This window comes from Haemaphysalis longicornis, unplaced genomic scaffold (assembly GCF_048455015.1).
Source record: "Haemaphysalis longicornis isolate Haplotype H1 unplaced genomic scaffold, Haemaphysalis longicornis Haplotype H1 scaffold_10, whole genome shotgun sequence".
Lineage (NCBI taxonomy): Eukaryota > Metazoa > Arthropoda > Arachnida > Ixodida > Ixodidae > Haemaphysalis > Haemaphysalis longicornis.
In genome coordinates this window covers 107,887,883-107,909,538 of record NW_027526204.1, presented here as the reverse complement: position 1 = coordinate 107,909,538, position 21,656 = coordinate 107,887,883, and the positions used below count along the sequence as shown (strand labels likewise).

At 46.2% G+C, this 21,656-nt stretch overlaps 1 protein-coding gene across 3 annotated transcripts in view; it reads right to left on the bottom strand.

The window, feature by feature from the left end:
* Positions 1–21,656, bottom strand: part of LOC144159072 (solute carrier family 2, facilitated glucose transporter member 10-like) — a 47,272-nt gene that overhangs the window by 12,166 nt on the left and 13,450 nt on the right. The window contains exons 1-4 of one of the 3 annotated variants that reach the window (XM_077690331.1): positions 20,769–20,882; positions 8,555–8,779; positions 5,142–5,258; positions 4,212–4,402 (exon numbers count right to left, since the gene is read on the bottom strand). In XM_077690331.1, the coding sequence (XP_077546457.1) occupies positions 4,212–4,402; positions 5,142–5,258; positions 8,555–8,779; positions 20,769–20,784 (549 nt within the window). In that variant the 5' untranslated portion in view covers positions 20,785–20,882. Of the gene's footprint in view, positions 1–4,211; positions 4,403–5,141; positions 5,259–8,554; positions 8,780–11,919; positions 14,157–20,768; positions 20,883–21,656 lie in introns of those variants that run through there. The other 2 variants (XM_077690332.1, XM_077690333.1) reach the window with 2 other exon arrangements.

The following is a 21,656-nucleotide window of genomic DNA, read 5'->3' as shown; positions in this document are numbered from 1 at the left end:
ACCAAGGTAGTGCGTACCAATCAATGGGTCCTTGTGTTTGTAATAGACATGCTGTTTTACAAGAAATTTCGTGAGCCACCGACATTTCGTTCTGTGCTTGATCTACTGCGATCGCTTTCGGCTGTATCATCAATGTAATTGCTTTCTTCCGTTCGATACTTCGAAAATGCGTGTCTTTATGGTTGGCTCTGTGGTGGCTTCAACCTGCCAGCAGTGCTCGCGCAATTTAAGTACTGTTTCTTTATCGGTGATGACAGCTTTGCATGCAGACCGCTCTCACAAAATACCCCAACATTTCAGAAATCGCAGACTAGCAAAAATATATTTTCTGGTGCATTTTTTCGCAATTAACGTTCCTGCAAATGTGACTGAGATACCCATTTACCACGTTGAACTGTCAATAGGGATCACTTGGTACAATCACAACAGGAACAAGACAACTTGAAAATTCTCGCCTACGCATATATTACCAAGTTTTACAAAGGTACACGCATGCGTCGGAGGAAGTCAATTCAGTTGTTCGTGTGGTATTATCCGCGTAAAGTTGCATGACAAGCCTTCGACTGCATGGAGGGATTCCCTGCGCCATTTCAAACAGTTTTTCTTTCGCCTACAGGTGAAGTCAACAAATACAAGATACTCCCCTCCTTGACAACCAGCAGCGCTTATATTCTGGGGCCGTAGCGCGTCTTGAGGCGGGCTGTTTCCCTAGGTACGTCGTAAAGTACACGTGAAACGCTTTCCACTGCACACCTCTGCGATAACCTAACGGCACCCACACAATACGCTGGAGCACTTTGCCGGCCGTATGTCGCTGTTACGCCACACAGCTGAGCCGACCTTTTCCTACGTCAACTCCATAAACGCGTGAATGGCCCTTGCAACATTACCACGAAGGCACAGTAGAAACAACTGCAGGACGTGAAGCAATGTCCACGTGACATTTTACCGATGTCGCTTCGTGCTAGCACCAAGTACTTGCTCCTTCATGGCGCCACCAATGGGCCTTTTCTACCAGGGTAGCTTCCAAAACCCCATCTCAGCCAGCCCGTTTTACAATGTCGGACGGATAAACGGACAACGTATAAACACATTCAGAAATTCGCCGCGTCATCTGGCACAAAAAACGCTCCACTCAGGGAACGTCACGAGTACGGAGGATAGAATTAATGTGACCCTATAAAGTAATATATTTTATTCAGAGAAGCGGCCGGACAACTTACACGTGGTCGGCTGGCGTACCAAAATGGTCTTTTTAGTGTTTCGATTGCATATGTCGTCTGTCTTGTCGGGAGCGGAATTTGCCGGCGTATATAGCTTATATCAAGGCAAATAAACTACAGAGTCAGCGTTCATATTCAGTTTTTCTACTCTTTTTTTTCCACCATGCACTGTCAGGGCTTAAAGCCTGCTCAATGTAGTTCCAGATAACAAAGCTGTGATCCACTTCCTCGAGCCCAAAAACGTGCTACACTTTCGGATTTGATGCTCTCAGATATCTCTCATTGCATACTGGAACAAAGCCTATGTGTGCCATAGCTGAACTTAGCAGCTGCAATCACGCTTTGATACTTTTGTTCCTGGTACTACGAACTAGTCCATTTTTTTCTTTAAGGCAGTTGAAATGAGAAGAAACTCTGACGCAAAGCATTTCATGGCGTGAAGAGTTTCCATACGTCAGGACACCTGACATCTTTGCTGAACAGCACAGGATTAGCCTTCTTGAAACGGCTAGCCGACGTGCCCTTTAACCACGTGCGATTACAGCAGTACCTGGTGAAGGGCATGTCCTCGAACTGCCTGAGCAATTACCTTGTCTACCTTAATAGATGGGGCACATCTCGTCAGTACGTTTTGCTGCCTTTAAAGCGCGAATGTGCAACCTCCGACCGGTTAAGAGCCATGTGACCCCCTGACCTTCTTTTCTGTTAGCGGCACGGACACTCAATTTAGTGCCCTACGTCGGTTGCAAGACTTGCTAACCTCTCCAGTCAGCTGATCAATCGCACTACCTGCCTGACGACGGCAGAGATGTCCGTTTCTACCGTATAGGTGCAATTACGCAGTTTCCATAAGCAGAGAGGAAACACTTGAGCAAAGGTGCGCTTTCTACTATGCAAGCACAGATCTTTCTACTCGAAGGTTCCCGTGCACACACATAATTACGAGTGGCGAAATTTTGTCATTGACCACGGCCATTTTATGTCATTCCATTACTAGTAACTATTGCCTGTGTCCGATTGCAAATAGCACGCCAGTTGGCGTACAATCGAGAAAGCGGCGTTTTGTATCATGCCAGAAATCCATGTTATTGAATCAGCAATGAGTCACTTCGCAACATTCGCGCACTTTCTTAACTACTATTGAGTGACGTGTTGTGCAATTTACCACCGTTGGCCGGTTCTAAGAAACCATTAAAAATCTCTCGGGCTCATTCGAAGCTTATCGTACCTGAGGCGTTTAAAGTGACGTAATTTCGATTGTCGGGAAAAAGGGAACAAATTCAGATGAAAATCTTATGAAAATTTTATTTCTTTTGTTCTGCATTAAAGTGTCGCCCAATTCTGGTATGAGTGGGCCTACGTTAGCACCCTTTGCAACCAGTATACAAGAGACTGGGATATGAACGCAGTTCAAGGAGCCACGAAGATAAAAACAACCTTGTAAAATAAGAGAGAACTAGCCTTTGGTAACTCACAAAGCTCTCGACCCGTAAAAAATGTTTTTAACCAATGAAAAGACGCAAGATATTGCCGCGAACCGTGCAATGCGTTTGTGCATTTATGTTTTCGCTTTTACCGCACGGCTCAGGCTGTGTTACCTGTGTCCCAAGTGATGAACATGTTCCTTTCTTTCTTTCTTATGCCACACGGGTTATCTCATTTGATAGGGGGAATGTTTCGCCCTAACGCCACTAGCCTAGAATAGTCTTCTTTGATCTACAGTGTTCTCGATGTAAACCGACGATTCGAGAAACACCCGCGCCAAACGATAAATTCCCGCAGAGCGGATGCCGCGGAATTCAATTCGCCGACACTCGCCTGCGCACGTCACTCTGTTAACAAGGGAAAGACAAAGTCGGGGATGCCTTTTCAGATTTACCACGAAACAGAAATCGTGGTTGACGCCTTTATTCCACGGAGGTGTTAAAACGGAAAGGGAAGGGTGGATGGTTTGTAGCTTGGCTACAAACCATAATAACTTAGACTACAAACCATAATAATAAAGAATAAATTTGGCTCTTAGTAAAATGACCCCTACAAACGTGGGAGTTCCGCTTCAGCTCTCAGGCTCCGATGCTGTCACTCAAGAAAACCGACGGAAGAGTAAAAAAACAGAAGGAAGAGTAAACTACCGCGATGTTTCCATGGCCACACTCTAATCGATCTCGCACGTAAGTGCCTTTCTCTTCAAAGCACACGTATCGAGGTATCACAGCCTCATAGGGCTCGCGTAAAACCCGTAGTCGTTGAAACCAGTGCGGCTAATTTAAATTAGTAGAAATTAATACTCAAATAATAGTTTTATACCTGCTCAGATAGCGCGGAGCCAGGCGCAGAGCGCCGCAAAAAGTGCTCATGTCAATGTAGCCCGTTCCCAACCTTAAAAGCGTCCAGTAAGTTTACGTAGCCGTTAGTTGCATTTAAGAAGAAATGGATACTAATAATAGTACTTTTATTCGTACTTAGATCAGATGGAGCTAAGCGTAGTTCGCTGCAAAAAGTGCTCATGTTATTACAGCCACGGCCGCTCAATGAAAAAGTCTCATTTCCATCGAGCGGCAGTGTTGTAGCCCATACCCAACTTTAGAAGCGTCCGGCAAATTTACGCAGCCGTTACTGCATCTAAGAACCCAACACATCTGTCTAGACTTCGTCTCACCGCACGTACCCGCTCACAACACCACCAAAACATTCAACGCACTGAAGCAAACACGGCAAATACAACGGAAAGCTGCATAGTCCAATGCACCGGCTCATTCCACTAACGAGGGGAGCGCCGAGTGGTGGCGCCACCCGTCCAACTGCCCGGTCCCTATATTAGTTTATTTTGAACCAGTTTTATTCATTACGCAGTTGTTGTTTTTTTCTACCATTGTTCAACAACTTGATTTACCGCGACGACAGGAGACACCGACAGCTCAAGCCCCTAAGGTGCTCCGCCCCTAAATAGCGTTTTTCCTCCAGAACTAGGTGAGTTAGGGTACTTACGGCTGGAGATATCTCGGCGATGTAGGTGCACACGGCGGTCGTAGACAGCGAGACTGCGACGCCCGTGACGAACCTTCCACAGACGAGCATTGTGAGATCCACGCTCATGCTCTGCACCGCAGCGCCGCTCAGGAAGAAGACGCTAGCCAGAAGCAGGGCCCTCTTGCGGCCGATGTAGTCGACCAGGATGCCTGCACGCAGTTCAGGAAGTAACTAAAGAGAACACCAACACCAATGGCCGTATAGCAAAACACTTGTCGACGTCAAAGACAAGTAGCACAAGCGAGATCTAAGCTGGAGCACACAACTCCGATATCTCAAGGTGCGGAGTTAGAAACCATGATAGCCTAATGCCAGTTGCGACACTGAAACCTTCTTGGCTTAACTTTCCTTCGGTTTGCATTCAGCCTCTCGTCCAGTCGGCGAGGGAGAGTGTCTTGTGCTATCCGAATGTCGTGTTTACTGCTAAAAATCGAAGTACGTTTCATAGGCGACATTCCAATGACTCTCCTTGGATATCTGCACAACCTTACTCTTATGTTTGTTATGAAAGCAGTTACTTTCAATGATTACATATTCTAGAATTTTATTTTTTTCTGCAGCACGTACGGCAAAGTGATCACTGAAGAATTAATTTTTCCAGTGTTAGTTATATCTGTCTTTCAGGAATGATTTATCTAAGTACATGACACGGTATTGGGGAATCCTTTCGTAAGTGTTTTTAACGACTGTGTGCGCATACGTTTCGTGGGGTTCTGAGAAGAGCTAAATGATAATCTTCGTCGTCATTATCCCATACAGACCGTATCCTATCAGATAAACAGTCGCCGTCACAAACCACCATGTTTGACATACAGCTCCGCAAGGTTTCGGAGAGTTTCTTTCACAGCCCGAAATAAAGGTTAAGACGATGCGCAGTGCGGTACTAACCTCCGAAAAAGGATGACACGAATGCGCTGAGGAAGAGACTTCCGACCACCAGCTGTTGAACGACGCAGGGAAGATCGAAGATCTCCCTGACTTGTAGGAGGGCCCCCGATATGATCCCTGCGAAAGAAATTTCGATATGTACAAATATAAAAAAAATACGCCCAGTTCCACCCAGTGTGAAATCCGCTGAAACAGCGGAGTTGTGGTTTCCTTGTGTCGGCTCGAACGTCAACGGGCGTTTCCCAAGAACGGCAGCGCTGTCTCCGCGCAAATTGTACGGTTTGCGCGAAGAAATCGGCAGGTAAACGTAAGCTGGAGGACTCTGCCCTCTCCCTCCCCCAGCGCGAGGGAGAGGAACCAGCCCATGATGATGATGATCCTTGATGATTGCTATTGGTTTCCCATTTGTAGCAGGGTGATGACGTGTCATCTTACCAAAAAGGACTAATATATATCTATGCTTTATACTCTTGGCTTAATACTAGCGCTGCTTAGGGCAGGTACAAAAAACTTATTAGGCACAAAATACTTTTTTTTCCTGTTACAGGTGGTAACTGTCCTAGGCAATTTTCGCCTCTTTGCTTTTCGTCCACCAGCATTCTAATCCTGTTTTCGTCGCCAGCTCGACAGCCTTGAAGTTAACTTCTTCTGTGTTACTTTTAAATCCTAGGGCTTCTGGAAGCCGAATATTTCCCTCATGTAGATTTGGATGGATACCCTCGCATTCTAACACTATGAGCCGCATAGTTACTGTTACTTTTCCGCAGACCACGCATACTCCGTCATTTTGTGAATACTTCCCCACAAAACTCTTAGTTCGCAAGCAACCTGCTCTAGCCTCAAAAATCAAAGCACTGCCCCGGTAATTATCGTAGAAATTTTCCTTTCTGATGTCCAATTTCTCCGCCCTGTACATCTCTAACGACGTTTTAGCGTCCATTTTTTCTCTCCATTTATCCGTTTCTATATGCCTTGCCTCTTTTTTGGTTACCTTGGCTGTTTTGGATTCTCCCCTGTTCTTTCCGTATTTCATCGTCAGCCGCCCCTGCGAGACCACTGCGCCCGCTATCGGTGGGTCTGGAAACCTGTTCCTACCCCTGCGTGACACAGGACCTTCAGCAGACGGACGAAAAGGCCCGACCTGCGACAGCTCCGCTGTTAACAACTCGAATAAGGTGGAGAGGATTGACGTTGAAGGAACGAATCTGTTTCTGACACAGCCTCAGGAAAATTCGCCGGACTAACCTGCTTCCCCCTGCCATCAACGCTTTACGTTCTTCACGTGGTTGAAGGCGCAAAATGCTTTTATTGACGACACAAATATAATACAGTACAAGAAAACGGTCCTGCCAAAGCCGCGGTGGGCTTGAACGGCAGTGTTTGGCAGGCAGCGATAAAACGATCACAAAGAAGTAATTTGATTGTAAATACTACAGAAACAGAATTTTTAAAACACAACAAGAAATCGCAAACTCATTTACGTGCCAAGAGCCTTTCTGAGAATGTATTTGTTTTAATGTATTGTAGGCAGTGGAGCAATTCATTAAACACTGCAGGAACATATAGTTGCGTATCCTTCAAATGTATCTAATATTACAGGTGGTTTAACATAAAGATTTGTTTGTCTTGTGCAGCAAGTAAGCAGGTACAGGATTTTGAGAACTTTTTCAAAACAATATTTTCTTACAGCAGAAAACTAAAATGAGGTAAAGAAAATGCTTTAAACTCACCAAATTTGGTGAAATTAACATTCCTTATAATACCACCAAGATTCGAATTCCCCCGTTTGCGTCCGTGGCTAAGTCCATGGTTACGCGTTTCCCACGTAATCTTAGTAAAGTTTCATCTTTTTCAGCGCCTAAATTGTTGTCCGGGCCATCATCGATGGTAACACACCAATTGCCAATTTTAGTACTGCACTCTAATCTAAAACATGTCGTGGGTAGCCGCGAACGTAGATACTCCAGCGGAGGCGTTCACCAAACTATAGCGTTAAACGACTGACCGTAGTCTCCTGTAAGGACTGTGCTGCAATTGAGACCGCATGCATCTACCACGCCGTCTTCTTCTCCGCCTCCATTCGAAACGACACCAAGATTGCTATGGTCAGCCTCCAGGCAATGCGCCTCCGGCAAGAATAAACCCGGAAGGGACGGAGAGCACAGAAAGCTGCCGATACCCTATAGAAACGTAATAGCGCTGTGACAGGTTAATGCGTGTGCTTTGGTTAGAAAACGTCGCCGCGTGACTGAGCCGCGTATACGGCTTGTATGGCCTTGCCAGGCAAGTGGCACTAAGTGCTTTCGACAGAAAAAGCGCGCGCATGTTGCGGCATGTCTAAACAACACATACAGGAAGAACTGCGATCGTTCAAGTGGTTTGACCTTCCGATATAAGTATCTCAGAGCGTTTGCACGATAGATGTCTGCGTAGTTTGCTTGCTCCGCGCATAACAATTTGGCGCGCGCCGTTGCGTATGCGTGCCCAGGCATTTACCCGGAAGAGTAAACGAGATTAAAGCGTTCCATGAGACGGTCGCTGACGTTAGCATCGTCGTATCGAACGCGCCATTAGAAGGGAGTGTAGACCACCATTAGTCGGTTTAAAGTGTCCCCAGGTTCACGACTCCGGTATCGATGTAGGTAACGTGCCGTGAATATCGTTATCCTTGTATCGTTCAAGTATGCACCTGCGCATCCTGCTGTTGTGCGTACACCGAGGTATACGCGTAGCGCTGATCAATCACTGGTGAGAAGATTCGAAGACTCGGTTGCATTAATTCTACGAGAGCGATGCTTGTGTCGACAACTGGCAGGACCGTAGGTTATCGCCGGCTACGTGACTGGTTTTGTGAGGAATCGCCGATGAGCTGGCCATTAACGCGCTTTTCAAGAGCTGCCGACGGTTTTAGAAAAAGATAGGAATATGAAACAGAGGTGGTAAGGAATGAAACAGTACTTAGCCGGTAGTTCGGGAGAGATAGTGAGAAAGAAGAAGATGGAGCTCTATGCACTTGCAACCGATTTTCTTGACTACCATGTTATTATCGAGCGGATAACGGCTGACTCATGCCTCATTCAAACCAGACCAAGATATGTGTGGAAAGAGGGAGGGGGGACTTGAAAGTGCTTTTTAATGCAGGGCGAAGTGAAAGAATAAGAGGCGTAAATGAGAGACAATGGCTGTCGTTCTATAACAATTGAAACAATCGACGCAGACGTAATCGTGGTTGTATTGCTAGTTCAACAACAACAACAAAATTGTGGCTACAACAATCGCCGTTTAAAAAAAAAACTCGATTGCCGAAATTGCAATGACTCTTTCTTGCACCTCTCCACCCCCCCCTCCCCCCCCCCCCACATCCCCGGACCCAAAATCTATGCACGAGGAACGTCTCTCTCCATAGCACAAACCTGAATCGTAGCCGAAGAGGATGCCTCCCAGGGAGGCGATGCACGCCGCCAGGAGGACGTGTAAGAAGGCTCCGGCATTGGCTTTGGCTTCGGCTGGAGACTGGCTTGTAGTGCCGGGCTGCACACCCGTGGCCAACGCCTGCTTTGCATCCTGCCCTTTCTCGCTGCTGCCAGGGAGCTTCAACGAGGAATCCCCACACAGAGATTGGGCCTTAGGAGTAGCAGCTGGAGAACAAAAAAAGCGAAAGTAAAACCCTTAAAAGGTGTCAGTTGGCGGGAGGAGGTTTAATATCGTAATAAGCGACCAGATGAATGATTGTGTCTTAGCACAGCAGCGATAAATACTTGCAGAAACCTATCTGGGGGTGTCATGTGTAGCATTATACAAAAAAGGACCGCTGATGGAGGTTTGAAAAGTAGTAGCCTTCTCTGCAAGTGGCACTGCATCATTATTCCACCTCATCTAGTAAATGCCCTGGAAATTGTCGCGCAGCAATGGGTGATACACACTAAGATGCTCCGTGGTTCAGTTTACCCACTGTGCTCTCAATTGACTAATTCACGCTGCCAATTATAAATCGGTCCACGCTGTGGCACCAGGCAATGCGAGCATGACATTCTACTCTGCGGAGATGACATTTTTTAGTGAAATGGTACGCACGCCTCTGTCATTCGTCGAATTTGCTTTGTCGGCGGCATGTTATTGTGCACTGTGGTGAAACTGATCCACAGGATCGGCTTGCAGTGATGGGCAACAAACTTACGCATTTATCCTAACCACCAACATATGCTGTAATTTGTTTGAATAAATTTTGCGTTACGCGCGCTTGGTGGCCGTCTGTCCGAAGCCACATGGCCAACCATACGGCAGAGGGAGAGCTAGCATCATTTCATCCGTTTTATAAATGTAGCCTCAAAGAAATGAAGCGTGGTTGTGTATTCGTTTCAGTGGTGCTTTTAAAGCGAAATCTTTCTTCGTGGGACCGATGGCGTCCTGCCAAAAAAGCTAATGCATTTCCCCATAGACCGGTTGGTCGACCGAAAAGCTCTGATAAGATCTCTGAAGACAACGCGCGTGCGTGGGACCGGGCTTTCATGTGCCCAAACGGTTACTTGAACATCCCAAGGAATTAACGGCACTAGATAAGACAATACACGCATCGATCATGAAGAGGTCTTCAATAGTATACACCTTTTCTTGACACCTTTTAACCGGTCATGAAAACGTGTACAATAGTACACCTTTATCTCATAAACCACCGATCGGTATAGATTTATAGTGTTCCAGGTGCGTTTACTTAGTGCGCAATAAATCGTCCCACCGGTTCGTCCTTCGCATGCGATTGAGCTCTTTGAAGGTTTGAAGATCAGTTGGACGAACTTTTAGCGAAGAATTTGACGCACTTCTGACGCGATGTTGATGTGAGAGAGGTTTTCACGCCTATGTCAACTTACTTTAGGAACGGATGGTAAAGTTTTTAATATACGCGTATTAGAAAGTGAGTAACCGTCGTTTTCTGAGAACAAGGTATAGGGGATAGGAACGCGAGCTCCCAACTTCAGCCCCATTCACATTCGTCCGTGCTGTAACACTGCAGTAATCGCAGCTTTTGTGCTTCTGTATTCACCCGAAACAAAGGCATTGAAGACTACAATACTCCAGCACATTATTTGAAATGCATGGCCTTAAAGACCACTTCATGGCTACAAGAACAACACCAAATTCATATTACGTATGACAGCGTTTCTCAGAAACATCAGGACTAATCGTAATTGATAATAATGTTTTCTTCTATCTGGAGAAGAAATATATATCAGTCAATAAATGCAGAATTTCTCCAGCACAGGAGACGAAACTGAAAGAAACGCACATTCTTTGGGACGTTCTTTAGATAATACGCAAAAGGTTGTAGAAAAGCCGGCTACAGGGAAAATCTTCTACTCAAGAAACTATACCGCAGAAGACATCATACCTTAACTTGCTCATTTTTTGGGGGTGAACTAATATTCCAATTCGAATCTAATAGTTTCTCGTAATCGACTCGTATTCGATTCTACATGTCCACGTTCGATGTCAAGGAGTGTTCAGTTCTGGGCCAATGTCCACGTGTGTTTTAAATTGCGGTATTAATAGTATTCACTGCCAAAAGTTCGGTAGCCCCCAAAATTCTGCATCCGAAAACTAGACATGCCGGTTCAGTCCATTTTCGACCGTGGGAACATGAACACATCTTGTAGAAAGCCTTTCTTTTTTTTTCGTTCACGTGTATTGCGACCCCATGCCTACCTGCACACAAGGTGGCCGTGAAGACATGAAAAAAAAACTGCTTAATTCTGAGGAACTATCCTTTGGTAACTCACCACAGACATAACGCTGCTTGCACGAGAAATCGCCGCTATAAAATGAGATGGCTGGATTTTTTTCCCCTACTCCAGCCAAGAAAGGTGTTTTTTAACCAAATAAACAGAAAACAAAATACTTAACACTTTCAAATTTCGCGCCACCCAACGCCAGCTGTGAAGCAATACAGAGAGTGCTAATAACACAGTTATTAGTGTGCTAATGGCGCGCTAGTTTTGACGTGGTTGCATTGCTACAATGGCACAGTCATGTTTCTTGTCGAGGCCTTGAACCGCACAAAGAAGATTTTAAGGACATGGCGAGAAAGGGAGTAATAAGCCGCCACTTCTTCATCGGGCAAGCTTGATCCACACCTTTTAGCCCCAGCCCAATCCTCCCAAAGGAAAATTGAGAATTTAATTGAATTTATAACGTAACCTCGTTATTGGAACCTCGCGCTAAAACTGGCATGATTGTAATTTGGTCAGTTCACTTTTTTAATGAACAAATGAATCGAACGTGCATTTTCTCTTGACGTCTCCTTTAAGCATTGCATGTCTTGTTTTGGCAAATACGTTTCTGTAACACAAAAATATTACTCATTCGATGACACGTTCGAGGAGTGGTTATGATTTTTTAATAGTCGTTTTCAGCTCAATTTCAAAACTTCGGTATTTGAAGTCACCACCTACTTATTGTATTGCTTTGATTTAAAAAAAGACGCCCCTTGGCTTTAATTTCGTGGTGTTATGTTATGTACGTTCCAGACACAAAGTTAGCTGCGCTCAATTGGCTAATCTTACGACATCTTCGTTTTCGTGCACGGCCACGTCTCGTGTTATACGCCCTTCAAGGTGAACGATGACCCAGTTATCGCGAGGCTACGTCGTCAATACTCTTTTCCGCCTCGAACCGCTCCAAAGCACTTTCATTCCAAGCGGTCTCGAGGTTGCGCAACGTATCGGAGCGTATCGAACAAGTGGGGGGAATCTTTGGCACGAACACGTCGGCGTGCTATACTCACAACTTCCTAGGAATGGCTCGCTCGCTGGAGGATCTTCGAAGACACGCAGAGATTGCGCCTCTACCTCGGCTGGAGCGTTGCTCATGGCTCACAACTGGACCGGACAGCAAACGGGAGCCAGGTGTTGCGGTAAACAAAACAGATGCGAAGAATAGATGCTAGTATACACGGTGAGGCATTCGCTGCTTGTGTTCGATGTGTTGGGAGAACGGTGCGCCGATGCTAGCCGCGTGAATCCGTCGATGGAGGGTCTCAATTCAGCTCCTTTTGTTCATCCAGCTTCTTTTCAGCTGTTTTTGTTTGTTTTGTTTGTAAGTTGCTGGCGGATGTCCACTGTCAACGTGGGCTTTTGAGCAATGCAACTTTCCTTGGGTGGATGTTCTCGGACGATGTGTACGGTTGACTTTCTCCTCAAAGTTGCTTTCTTCCCTCTTCCTTGGTTTTGAATTTGTGATGTTTTCTTTTTCCAGCTAATAGCGGGCATCGTATACACGGCTGTTGGGGGAGGCTTGGTGTAGCAGTGAGGTTTAAGCAGTCCGCTGACCTATTCCTTCGCAAACACCGCAATACTTTTGAAGCACTTTGTGGAGAACACAACCGCTCATCAGATAAATATCTGAAGCACGGGGGACACTTTCATCTCAAGTGAAACTTCAACCATGACGAAACATGGAACTTTGCGTCCACCACACCTGCTGGTTACGGGGACAAAACCGTGGTAATGCCGGTATCGTACCAGCTGTACCGGTGCAATCAATTTCTTTGCTTCCTGGATCCGGAAAGACGAGCTCGCAATACTCACGTTTTCTTTTTCTGAGCACCTAGAAATCAGCGCGTCCTATGAAGCATCTTGCGATGGGACAAGTTGGTGGCCGCTTGAACTTTTCTTCTGCTCACAAAAAGTAATGACTCTTTGGGAGCAATTCATTCCCACAGCTTCCTCCACAGTAGAACATCCGGCACAGGGGTTCTTTCACCCGCAAGCTGGATGCCGTGCACGTGGTCCTGCCTCTTTTTTTCTTCTGGGCTTGTCACTTCATTGGTTTCACTTGTAATTCCCTAAACACTTGCGCAAAAAGTCGGCGGCCCGCAGGTTGCGTTCTAGTTCCAACGCTGTTCTTTTTTTCTCATGCAGATTTAACAGCTTTCGTTTGTTCTCATTTACTTTTATTTTTATTCTCATAAAAACCACGACCTTTCAGTTAATTCGCTTCAACTGTCTCACTCTCCCCGCCGCCCCTCTCCGTGAACTCAATGGTAGCTGAGGCGTTCATAACATCGAATGTGCCAAGCGATTATTACCGCTATACTATCCGTCAACGTTTCCTCACTTTCAAACCCCTTCACAATGGGAGCTCGGCTAGAATTTCCACAATGACTTGCCTCACCGTCCACGTTGCGTTCACTTCAACGTCGGTCTCTTGCAAGGTGTTTCTTGTAGCACACGTCCTGCAGAGTATTCAACGATGTTTTGCTCATGTGCAACTTTCCTCGCTGCTGTAAATGCGGCAAACTTTTCTTGCGATAATGGCGCGATGACCGCCCCAGACATACTGTCTCCAAAACCAACAGGATAGATGACGCTTCGGATTAAGACACCGGGACCGAAGCAGCTTTCTGTATTCCAACAGGGGTGATTCGGCGATACTTCAGAGGTACAGAGACGGTACTTCGTAAGGGCGCAGGCGATACTTCGCAGATACTTCAGGGATAGTTTTAGGAAACTTCAGGACTGCTTCGGGGATACTTCAGGCGGATCTTCAAGAATACCAGGACAAATGCCTCCCGGCCCTAAGACTCCAGGTCTGAAGCAACGTACACTAATCCCACTGAGATGAGTCTGGGATAACTGGGAGATACACAGGCGATACTCCGCGGATACTTCGGAGATACTTTGGCGGTACCTTGGAATACTTCAGGCGTGTACCTCGGCGATACCGTATACCTTCTTTAACTCCGGCGGTACATTGGTGACAGTTGGCAGCCCACGCTGATGCTCTTCTGGTCACAGGGCAAACAGTCGCTTCCGCCAACGAAAATAGGCTTCGTAAAACAACACAGGCGCGTCCACGTCGAGATCATCCACCGCTCGACTCCAGAACGGCGCACTGGCACGTTCAAGCGTTCCCTTCCTTGCACCACATGACTTGCTTTGTTGGCACACACGACTGAATTGCCTGCTTAAAGCCGAAAAGCAAGCAGTTGGGAAGGCGGGCGACGACTGCTCAATGCACGCGTTCTTCGCCTTGTGCACTATCGGGGAGGTAGGGGAGGGGAGGCCTTTTTTTTCTCTTGATTCCCGCTATTTCTTGGCACTCATGCTTTGCGAGCGAGAACAGCCGCCGTATCAGCGACTGCGGTGGCGAGCTCTTGAGTGTTCTCCAAGGAGGCGGTCCGGGTTACGAGGCAGCATACGCAACCGGGGCATCGGTCAAGCGGTTCGCGAGAGAAAAAAAGCTGACCGCCGTAGGAGGCTCGCGATATAAAGAAGATAACGACTATGCAAACTAAGGATAACCGCGTGCTTTTTCCTCTTTATTTGTTGATTCCGAAGCAGAAAAGTTGCCGTGCAACAGAGCTCATGACGCGTGGTTTTCGAGGCCGCCAGAGGCTTTTTTTGGTGCGTCAGTCGACCGTGGCCGGGTTAGCTACAGGGGTGGTGTGAAATCTGCAACGGCGTTAAAGATACGGGGGAAAGCACTTTGCTGCAAAAGCTTGCTGTTATGTTCCAGTTTCTTATCAGCGTTTTTAACCCGGTCAGGTGCGACGCACCAAGGACGTAAGTACGTTTCCACTCTTTCGAGCGAGTTACGTGCCTATTTTAGTAGGGATACCAAGGTTAGGAGGGGTTCCAGGTTAATGCAAGAGTGTCGCAGTAGTCATAAAGTCGCTGCACTATGTGTGAAGGGGATGATGATGATGATGACGATTGATTGATTGATTGATTGATTGATTGATTGATTGATTGATTGATTGATTGATTGATTGATTGATTGATTGATTGATTGATTGATTGATTGATTGATTGATTGATTGATTGATTGATTGATTGATTGATTGTGGTGATGAGTGCAGCGGTGACGGCGACGACTTTGACAATGATGACGTCTAGTTGGGATCTGGCGTGTACGCCAACCTGTGGGGAAAGGATCCCACCTAAAACCTAAGCTTCGTAGCATTTTTGCTTACATGCATTTGAAATTACCAATAAGGCATCTTCAAGCCGATAGTGTATACTTCCCTACCCTTTTCTAGGAACTGCAACCGTGACGTCACACAATAACACAAAAATTTCCCAGAGATTTCCCATGCGGGATAGAAATAACAATCTTCTCAACGAATTTTTCAGGTTATCCAGCTTCTCCGGACGTGCTCACAGCAGGTCTTAAAATGGTTTCAGAAGTAAAAAAAGAGTTGAATAGTGCGTTTCTGGGGCTCTTTAATGACACTTATTGTTCGTGCGCCTCAGCCTAGCAACATGGCAACCAGGACGCATTCCGTCCCGATTTTTGACATAGGTTAGGCAAGCTGCGCAGCGAGCCTGAGCCCGTTGCGTAGCACAAATTGGCAAGGTTCCCTTCGCAGGTCGCAACAACACTTCCATACAACTGTCGTCTGTTCTGCTTCATTTTTTAGTTAAAAATGTGAAAGAGAGAGCAGTATTGCCTGTGTGGTATACAAACATGTAACAAGAGGCTCCGCAATCGTGTGGTGTACAGAAAAATGAACGACCGGAAACCATATCACAACACGGTAATCGTCGCTTTTAAGCAACAAAACAGCGAACATAAGCTGCAGGGGGCGCCGACCGCAACACCGACTTACAATACTTAAAAGCGCCCCAAAACTCGGTCCTTCACCGGCTGCCGAACACGTGAACAGGCGGTGCAACAGCAGCAAGACAACTGAGAATGCAAATTCCATCCTATCCTGTGTACAACAACATGATGCGCCAGTATCCTCTGTCAGAAGCACCGTTCCAGTCTGTGCTCGTCTCATTGTTTGCGAACGCTAGTTGAGTATGCACGGTGTCGTATACCTCTTGGTGCATTCCCGGCGCATGTGTTCACCTGTTTACACTTTGCAGAGTTGAGTTATACCCCTGTTACGCGGACGTTTTAAATGGCATTCGAATCAAATGTTCGAATCCCGGAAATGGCCTCGGAAATTTCAAGTGTGTGACATTTGAAATTTCGAAGGCAATTTAAAGGGACCATGCAACACTTTCTTCAACTTTTTTTTGAAATCTTAAGTGATTGCAGAACGTAGTCACCACACACGCCCAGTACTTAGATTAGGGGGTGGCAAAGTACATCAGCCAAAAATTACTGCTCTATGCCCATCAGATGGTAACTTGTGAACTCGCTCAAGAGATTTTTCTCTCTTTCTCGGTCTTGACGTTCTTCAACAACTCGAATTACGTCACTAAGGCCATGTGGCGGTTGTTGGCCGGTTTTCCTTCAGTTGCGGCAATGAACGCTTTTCGATAGCAATTTAAAAAAAAAGCCCATAAAAACAAAGCAGATTGGGAAGGCGTATCTGTTGCGACAACCAAATCACGAAGTGCCGCTCCGTGCTGGCGATAACTGTAGCTTTCGCAGTGATTTCAAACGCTATGGAAAGAGTGAAAGCGCTTATCGAAAGTGTTGCAGGGTCCCTTTAACTCGAATATGATTTCAAATGCCCCTGTAACTGACGTAGTGTCAAGTGCGAAGCACAGCGACAGTAGCGACTATGCAGCGTGCGGAAGACTGTGTAGCTGGGCTTCAAAGGATTCCAGGTTACACATGCCAACTTTCGAGCAGACCGATTGCTTTCATCGCCAGCTTTTTCGGGGATGATTAGCTTTGGTTTCATTTCTTATCGTCCACTACTCCCCATTTCGCTCGTACCGTAACACTCCCGACACCTGTCTTGCTTTCGTCGCAGACTCCAAACACTTTTCCTTTTAGGGCCAAAGCCCCTTAGGGACTGGGGCTGTGGCGTCTCCTGTCGTCGTAATCGTCGTCTGATGTAGTCACAGAATTAAAGCACCGCGAAACTAGTTTATGCCTCGCGCTAGAACGTAACGCGTGCTAAAAAACACTGGGACACTCGTTTACGCCTCGCGCTAGAGAGCTTCGTTCTTCAAAATCCCGAGACTTTTACACCAAATCTGTATACCTCTACCCTCCAATGGTTTCATCTCCGTTGGCAAAAACGCCAAGGCGCCAAGAATACACTTATACACTGCCTGCTTCGTCCCTCACCAGGTTTCACGTTAGTGGAGGTGGCCCGGGATTTTTATGCCACATCTCTTCCATACAATACTTCAACTGCCCCTCTCGTCAGACTCCCTGAATCCAATAGTACCACATCTTGTGGGAATGCCCCACCACCAAACATCCGTTCCTTCCCGTCACCGGAGCAGTGGGAGGGCGAACTGAACAGCTCACGGCCCGAAGGACAAGAACGATTGGTCACACGGGCCCCATTAGCGGCAGCAGCTCACAGCTTTCTGGACAACATGGCAAACAAACTTTATTGCAGCATGCCCGTGTCTGTACAACAGGAACATTGCGTTCGCAATAGCTGGCATCGGCGAGCCTCTCAGTGGAGGCTTCGTCTTTGCAGCTATTCGCTTCCTGAAGCTTTCGCTCGCTCGTCCCGCTTGGTTAGTCGACCGTGCGCCAAATGCATGCGCTCGCCAGAAAGTATACAAACGGGACTGACTGTATGGGAAACTTTACCAAACCTAACTACTAAACGAGCCATGCGCGTGCAAGGATTAACAATTGCTCCGCTCTCCTTCCTCTCGCCTTCCTCCCCTCGTTTTTCTTTCGACAAACGAAAACTTCAAAATTCAAATATGTGCGAATTTGGAGTTACGCGAGTTGCATACGGAGCGTGTGACGCACGCGAGTAGGTTTAAGGACGTGCAGCAGAGAGAAACCTGGCAGGGGGACATCTTTCGAGGTCGCGCGATCTTTGTCTAACCTTGACACGTAAACTGCGCTCTCGGAGGTGCTGAGGGCCTAAGTTACTGGTATACCGCGCTTACTCGAACACAGGTGGACAACTAGTGCCCCTGCTGCTGCACGGGCGTTTGAAACGGCATTCGAGTCAATGAAATTGAAATTTTCTATGGGCATTGGACTGCAATGTCACTTCAAAGGTCCGTGTAGCAGGGGAATTAGATAATCACAAAGTTTGCAGCTGAGGGAACGGGAAACGAATTTGGATGATGTTTTCCCGGATGACGCAAACTTTCGGGTATGAAATGCAAACGAAAACCGCCGTCTGTGTGTTTTGAGTTTGCTATTACATGCATAAGCATGGCCCAGAAGAACCGTTCGTAATAATTTATCTTAAATGCCTGCAAAGGCGTAAACAGCCTTTATAGGCATTATATAAGAAGAGAAAACTTTGAACAAGGTAAAAACACGATTGCTGCCAAATCGTGCTTTTACAATCGTGCTTTTACCGTGTTCAAAGTTTTCTCTTCTTGTGTTCTCTACCATCTTCAAAAGTTCAACTGCTCCCTATATATATATATATATATATATATATATATATATATATATATATATATATATATATATATATATATATATATATATATATATATATATATATATATATTAAAATTTGAGGCCTTGAGCACATAATGTCATTTTTCGTGTACGTGTGGAACGGGTACGAGATAACACGATCATTATTTGCATTGCTGCATTTGCATTATCGGAAGTGTTGCAGACTCGATATAAGCGGAGTTTTCTCTGTCTATAACTACCACCCTTACGCCCTAGCAAAAACCAAAAGTAACTCTCTTTTTCAGGGTGTTTTGTCGTATATAACACCCCTGGTGTTATAGAGGGTGTTAGTTTTTTTTTTTTTTTTGATTGTAGGGTTTAACGCGCCGACGCAACGCAGGCGATGAGGCGCGCCGTAGTGGAGGGCTCCGGATTAATTTTGACCACCTGGGGATCTTTAACGTGCGCCGAAATCTCGCACACACGGGCGTTTTTGCTTTTCGCCTCCATCAGAAAAGCGGCCGCCGCGGCCGGGAATCGAACCCGCGACCTCGTGCTCAGCAGCGCAACGCCTTAGCCACTGAGCCACCGCGGCGGGTAGAGGGTGTTAGTTATACACCATGAAAACTCCCCTTAATGGTGTAAATCCTTTTACGGTGCGCCCTGAAGACGCAAGTTCGATCCCCTTGCGCACCACACCGTAGTGAATTTTCTTTTGGAACTACAGTCTAACCTCGCTAAATGAAGTAGCATCGGGGTAGATTTTAGTTCGATATCTCCGTTATTCGTTGTAACAGTAGAGCAATGAATAAGTTCAAACCAATCGGTAATCCGGCTCCCACAAAAATACTTTATCCAGAAACGCCTCATTTTAAGCGTCGAACCTACTATAAACTAGGTAACACTCATCTTTCTCCTTGTGGCATTTTAAGCTCATTAAACCAGAACATGAAACTGGAAATTACAACAGAACGAAGTTCATTTGACACAACAGGCCTGCGTTCCTATTTTTTCCAGGAAGGATGTGATATTTGTCTGGTGTCTATTCGCAGCACTAAGCAGGATGAACTTTTCCACAGTGTCCGCAAACAAAGGGGCCTTTTCTACTTCCACAGTTTCGGACGCCGGGAGTTTTTTCAAGTAGCTTCTCAGCCTACCGGTCAAATATTTCTTCGGTATATCCGATAGTGCGCGCTACCCTCTCTGTTTCACTTTCGTTATAAAAGAATAAGTATAATTGAAATGAAGCCTGAACAACCAATGTCCGTATTTAGTTCGCTATGGCCGATAATTCCCTATATCAGTGTTCGTTATAATGAGGTTCAACTGTATTTAATTCTCTCTATCCTTATTAGTCCCCATACTCACTTTGGCTGAAACGTGCACAAGTATGTGTTTTTTTTTTTTCCATTTGCAGGTGCGGAAGTTCGGTGCCAGACAGCGGCAACGCTTGTTTTTCGCACAATAAGGCATTTCTTATTAGCCCAGCCCGCTTATAACGAACACATCGGGAAACGGAAATCAGTTCGTTATATCCGTTTTTCGCTATATCTGAACATAAAATATATCGTAACGGGAAACGATGCTTTGTTCTTTATAGACGGGATTTCTTCAAAACCTGGTTCGTTATAAGTGGGTTATGCTTTATACCACGTCGATCACGAATAGGCGGTGGTCCCGGGTTCGAATCCTGGACCAGAACGAAACGTTTGGGAGAAAGTTGTGAAGCTTTCCTTTGCAGCCTTGCGGCTACATTTAGGGTGGATGTCGTATTTTCTCCGCAGAACGGGCAATTTAATGCCTTGACATTAAAACGTGGTGGCCTCACGAGGTTAACTTTAAAGGGACCCTGCAACACTTTCTTCAACTTTTTTTTGAAATCTTAAATGCTTGCAGAACGTAGTCACCCAACACACCCAGTACTTAGATTGGGGGGTGGCAAAGTACCCCAGCCAAAAATTACTGCGCTATGCCCCTCAAATAACTTGTAAACTCGCTCAAAAGATTTTTCTCTTTCCCGGTCTTGACGTTCCTCGACCGCCCGAATTACATCACTAAGGCCATAGTGCGGCTATTGGCCGGTTTTCCTTCAGTTGCAGCAATGAACGCTTTTCGGTGGTAACTTAAAAAAAAAGAAACAAAAACAAGGCACAAACGGAAGGCGTATCTGGTGCGACGAGCAAATCACGCAGTGCCGCTCCGTGGTGGCGATAACTCTAGCTTTCGCAGTGCTTCCAGACGCGAAGGAAGGAGTGAAAGCGTTTATCGAAAATGTTGCAGGGTCCCTTTAAGACAGGCCGGTCAGAGTCGACATAACCGCATCAAAAATCAACTCACCGTGCTCCCGAGCCATTGTTAAATTACAGGTGTGTTGAACTCGGACGATGAGCGTCGCAGTCAACCGCGAGTCCTGTGCGCTTGGGGACGGCACCGTGAAATGGAGAGCATTATGTCTAGCCGACGCCATTCCCACACCTGGTTTTCCTTCCATTCCCTCCTCTTTTCGCCCTCGCCCTTTCCGGGTGTTACCGGAACTGTCCCCTCCCCCTCTCAGTGTGTATACCCCGACACGCCGATCGCATCCCGCCGACTACCTGTGCAAGCCATCAGCTTATACAGTACAAGGCGCAGATAATGCATTAATTACTTCTCTGTTTTATTGTTTTTGTTTTTTCATCCTTCAGCGTTGCTGGGATACTAATCAGAGATTTGTGGCGTTCGTAGGCACCTGCGCGAACGTACGCATTCTTGATTGATTGATTGATTGATTGATTGATTGATTGATTGATTGATTGATTGATTGATTGATTGATTGATTGATTGATTGATTGATTGATTGATTGATTGATTGATTGATTGATTGATTGGTTGATTGATTGATTGATTGTAGGGTTTAACGCGCCCACGCAGCGCAGGCGATGAGGCGCGCTGGAGTGGAGGGCTCCGGATTAATTTTGACCACCTGGGGATCTTTAACGTGCGCCGCAATCTTGTGCACACGGGCGTTTTTGCTGTTCGCATCTATCAGAAAATCGGCCGCCGCGCCTGGGAATCAAACCCGCGACCTCGTGCTAACGTACGCGTTATGAATTTGCGTCTGAGTTTGAGTCCGAGTGTGGGTCTGGGGATGACCCGCATGCAGACTCAGACTGAAGGTCCCTCTTATTTGCCAGCTTACACTGCTCAAAACTGGTACAGAGCAATTCCGCACTTATTTTTTTATTT